The 5,242-nt window shown below is 27.8% G+C and overlaps 1 protein-coding gene across 1 annotated transcript; it reads left to right on the top strand.

The window, feature by feature from the left end:
- The first annotated feature begins 2,342 nt into the window (after positions 1-2,342).
- On the top strand, positions 2,343-4,961 carry LOC114186148 (FBD-associated F-box protein At2g26860-like). The gene is made up of 2 exons (XM_028074176.2): positions 2,343-3,117; positions 4,354-4,961. Exons 1-2 carry the CDS (start codon positions 2,371-2,373, stop codon positions 4,774-4,776), a joined length of 1,170 nt encoding a protein of 389 aa, XP_027929977.1. The 5' UTR covers positions 2,343-2,370; the 3' UTR covers positions 4,777-4,961.
- The last annotated feature ends 281 nt before the right edge of the window (positions 4,962-5,242 follow it).

The raw sequence follows: 5,242 nt of genomic DNA, 5'->3' as shown, positions 1-5,242 counted from the left end.
AATACTACAAGAAAACTATCAAATAGTGACCAATTTAGAAACCAATTTTATAAATATAGACTAATTTAGAGACCAATTCTTTTGATAGCTAATGTTACTGACCAATTTATAATAGAAACTATTTTATTTATCAATTTAGAGACTAATAATATTTTTTTTTGAAACTATTTTAGTTACCAATAACTTTTACTTTATAAATTGGTATCTAAATTGGTCACTATAGTAACTAATTATTTTTGTCACTAATCAAAGATTTTCTTGTAGTGATAGTTGAGATAATCTCGGCACTTGCCTACTCTTGATCATCTCATCTTAGGATGACTGAGATCATGTCAGTCTCATTACAACAGATAGGGAATTAAGGCAAGGAATTATAATGTTTACTATTTTTGTTTATGCACATTCCTTACTTAAGCATCAAAGTGTCTTTTGCAAGCACACTCCCATTCAACTTAGGACGAAACCTGGATTTGAAGGCATCTCGACAAGGAGTTTGAAGAGTGAAGGTGAAAGATAGGAGAAGTTGGAGGAATCTTTGTACTATATTTTGACCAACAAGAACAACCATAGTAGCCAATTTTTATATTATATGGTGACTATCTCACGAATGCATATAACATAAAGGGACCACCACAAGAAAATTCTTGATTAATTACCAATTCTAGTGACAAAAAATAATTAGTCACTATAGTGATCAATTTAGATACCAAATTATAAACTAAAAATTATTGGTAACTAAAATATTTTTAAAAAATTATTATTGGTCTCTAAATTGGTAACTAAAATAGTTTCTATTGTTAATTGATCTCTAAATTGATTACTAACATTAGCCATCTAGATTTGGCTACCAAAAAAATTGGTCTCTAAATTAGTCTCTAATTATGAATTTGGTTTCTAAATTGGTCTCCAAACATATTTTTGATCATAATAATTGGTCAATATTTGATCATTTTCTTGTAGTGTTAAGAAATATCCTTCCTTAGCTCTCTATGTTATATGACACATGTTTCAGATTAGAGAATGAATCAAAATACAATTAATAGTGATAAAAAAAAAGAAAGTTTATTTATTAGGTGTACATTTTTTACTTAAATAAATTTAAATTATTTCATAAATATGAGTATTTTCAATTAAATTCTTATTAAAGTTTTATTTTTATTTAATACTTAAATATTCTTTTTTATTTTTGTTTATATACTACAAGAAAATCCTCAATTAAAAACCAATTTTAGAAACAAAAATAATTTAGTCACTATAGTGACCAATTTAGATATCAATTTACAAAATTAAAAATTATTAGTTACTAAAATAGTCACTATTATAAATAAAAAATTATAATTGATCACTAATTAATTAAAGACTAATTTAGAAACTAATTCATTTTGGTAGCCAAAACCTAGGTAGCTAATTTCTAAATTTCTAGTGACCAGTTTCCTTTGGTAGTTACAACCATTATAGTTAATTTTAAAAACAAATCTAGTGACCAATTATAATTTTTTATTCATAGAAGTGACTATTTTAGTAACCAATAACTTTTAGCTTTGTAAATTGGTATTTAAATTTAAATTGGTCACTATAGTTACTAGTAATTATTGGTCACTAAAATTGGTCAATATTTAGAAGTTTCCTGTAGTGATATTATTTTGTTTTCTACTTTTATTATCAATCAAATGACGTGTTTGTTACTTCTATCTTTCCATTCTCAACTGATTGATTAGCTTGTTTTTTCTTTCTTTCTTATCATCTCATTTTTGTCGTTTTGTCGGTTAACTAATCTTTAAATAGAAAATAGCGAGTTAACCGATGTATCAAAAGATGTTAGATAAGGGAAAAACAAAATAATTGATGAGTTAAAGATAGAAAGATGAAAACACCAACCACGTCATACTCTTGATGTCAAAAATAAAAAAGTACAATACTTGAACAAAAATAAAAAATATTTTAAACACTCAATAGATTAATTTTTTTTGATAAAATTTTAATTTAAAATATATAATAAATTTACAATATCCTTAAAATCTTAATTAAGCAATAATTTGAAGAAAAAAATTGGGATGATCAAACCAAAAACCAGTCATATATCAGGTACTCTGCAATTATATAAGCCTATATATTAATACATAGAGAATAAAAATATTAAAATTCATTTAATAGAATTTAATATTATATTATAACTAGTTTAATGAGACCAGTTACTTTATAATATTAAATTCTGTCTCATTAAATGAAAGTTTATATTATTAAGACTAATTTTAATGAAACTCCATTTTAATTATTAGGAAATGCTCAAATCCTTCATATATAAATATATGTTGGTAAACCAAAAAAAAAAGAAAAACATACTTCAAGAACAAGTTCTTGTGATTATCTATGTCTTCCTCTGAGAATAATGGTGGAATGGATACCCAAGATAGAATCAGTTCATTACCTGATGAAATCTTGTGTCACATTCTTTCTTTTCTCTCAACTTATGATTCCTTTGCCACAAGTTTTGTCTCCAAAAGGTGGCAACCATTGTGGCTGTTTTCAGCCATTCTTCACCTCGACGACCAAACTTTTATCAGAAATGGCAGATCCTACACCTCCTTCTTCAATTTCGCTTATGGAACCCTTTTCAAGTGCCGCATGCACCAACCCATCACAGTCGCACGCTTCCTCCTTTCCCCTCGCACGTGCGGTTACGGTAGCGACTTCCCTTACCCTCTCTTCAAGATTTGGGTGAGCACCGTCGTTCAGCGTGGCGTTCAGCAACTCTTCATCGAGATTCCTCGTGCGCTTGAGGTTCCAAACATCATATGGAACTGCAAAACACTTGTTGTTCTCAAGTTGTATCGAATGTCCGTAGATGCTTTTGTTAAGGTTCATTTGCCTGTGCTCAAAACCCTACATCTGGATTTCCTTTTCGTATCCAAGTCTAAGTATCTTGCAGAGATTCTTCATGGGTGTCCCGTTTTGGAAGATTTTCGAGCGTATCATATATTTCTGGATAACAAATTGGACGGGGTGGAGTTTCGAACCATGCCCAAATTGGTTAGGGCAGACCTTAAAGTTGATTATGTGTTCGAGTTTCCTCTAAAGGTGGTGTCTAATGTGGAGCACTTCAGATTCTTCCTCAAGGTATGAATATTGGAAAGTAAATAAAACCTTTGATTTGTTCTTTTTTTTTTTCAAATTTTGATGAAGACTATTTTGTTGTATGATGCATGATTTAGATTCATTCTTAATTATTTCTATGCGAATATTATTTTTGAAAACTAAGTTTTACCAATTTTATCTTATGATGTCACATCTTTTAAATTGTTTTGAAATATAAAAAATGAGGAAAATGAAAAATTACTTCAAAAATATAACTTTCATGTTGTAAGAAAAAAAATTAGTTGTTAAAAAATTATTTTCTTTATTTTTATTGTGTAATTCAGTTAGACAGGAGATGTTTTATTGTTAATAAAATATAATAATTTCTCCCTTTTTATTTACCTTCATTTGTTAATTTTCATGTAATTATCGTTTGATTGGACTAAGATCCACTAAATACGGCATGTCATCTGATTCGTCTGAGATAACTAGTTTCAATTTTAGAATAAGTAAGAAAATAAATATATCTTCTAAATTGTTTTGAAATATAGATAAATGAAAAGTCACTTCAAAGATATTTCATGTTGTAAGAAAAAAAATATAGTTGTTAAAAAATTATTATTTTTATTTCTATTGTGTAATTCAATTAGACAAGAGATGTTTTAAAATAATTTTTCCTTTTTTATTTATTTTTATTTGTTAATTTTCATGTATTTATCGTTTGATTGGATTAAGATCCACTAAATATGGCATGTCATCTGATTCGTCTGAGATAACTAGTTTCAATTTTAGAATAAGCTAAGAAAATAAATATATTTTAATTTTGGTACACGATACTCGGTATAGACTTGAGACTCATTTATAGTAAAAAAAAAAAAAAAAACCTATAATTTTGTTTTTATCTTATTTAACAAGACCCACTGTAAGTCTAAATAAAATGGTTAATTTTAATTATTTTTATTAGATTTATTAATATACCTTTAAATCACTACAAATAAGATATATATATATATATATATATATGGAAAGTTTCTGACTAATTACATCTCTTTAACTTTACACTAACATTTCCTATATATTGTGTGACACTTATAAAGACTTTTTTTCATGTGGGTCTTGTTAGTTTGAGAATGAGATCTTTGGAAAACATGTATTTTGTGTAATGTGTTAAATTAACAAAATTTAAGTCTTAAAAAAAGTGTGTGGTGTTAGCACTCTTCTTGTTCTTTTAGAAAGTATTGTGAACATTATAATATCTTGTGCTTACAACTATTGCAGCTCAAGAAAGAGAGTTTTCCCATTTTCAAAAACCTTCTTCATTTGGAGCTCCATCTTGGTCTGGATATTCAGTGGCACTTGGTGATTCAAATGCTCAACCATTGTCCAAAGCTTGAAACTATTATGCTTCATATGCCCATGGAACCATTTTCTTGCACAGGATGGATTTCCCCACAAGTTGTTCCTCAATCCATTGCTTCACAGCTTAAAAGGTTTAGTATTTTTAATTATACAGGCAGGAATTCTGAGGTGCAATTTACAAAATTTATATTGCGAAATTCAACAGCTTTGCAGATCATGACAATCCACAAGATACCACCCAATAAAATTTATTCCTCAAATCGTCAAAACAAGTTTCAGATGATTCAAGAATTGGTCATGTGCCCGAAAAGCTCTGCAAAATGCAAACTTTATTTCAAATGATAGTTGTTGGTTTGTGTGTATGTTGTAATTTGTTCTTAGATAAATGCATTTTCTATTGGCTTCTACATATTATGTAACTCGGTATTTGGTGGTTGTGGAACATCAATAGTTATATTATAGTTTTTGAATTCATATATTTGATTTCGGATATTTATGTTTATGAATAAAATGCAGGTTAAATATCATTAATGTCAATTCTGCTATCTTTTTAAGTTTTTTTTTTGTGTTTGACGTGTTTGTTTTCAGTATACGATTGTCTTACTTTCAAGTATAGTTCAATATGTCTAAAATTTAGATTATTGACCTAAGTTTTAAACTATTTCGATTTCATAACCATTGAATTATACCTAATTTTTTATTTGTTGAAGAAAAATTGTGTTGGAATCAATGTTTTTCTCATGCTTCAGAAAGAAGGACAATGAAGTCCATAATATTAAGAATTCAAGGATGAGTCTAAATCTCACAT

Source organism: Vigna unguiculata, chromosome 5 (genome assembly GCF_037176805.1).
Source record: "Vigna unguiculata cultivar grain cowpea cultivar isolate G323 ecotype 2 chromosome 5, ASM3717680v1, whole genome shotgun sequence".
Taxonomy (NCBI): Eukaryota; Viridiplantae; Streptophyta; class Magnoliopsida; order Fabales; family Fabaceae; genus Vigna; species Vigna unguiculata.
This window is presented reverse-complemented; position numbering and strand designations above follow the sequence as displayed.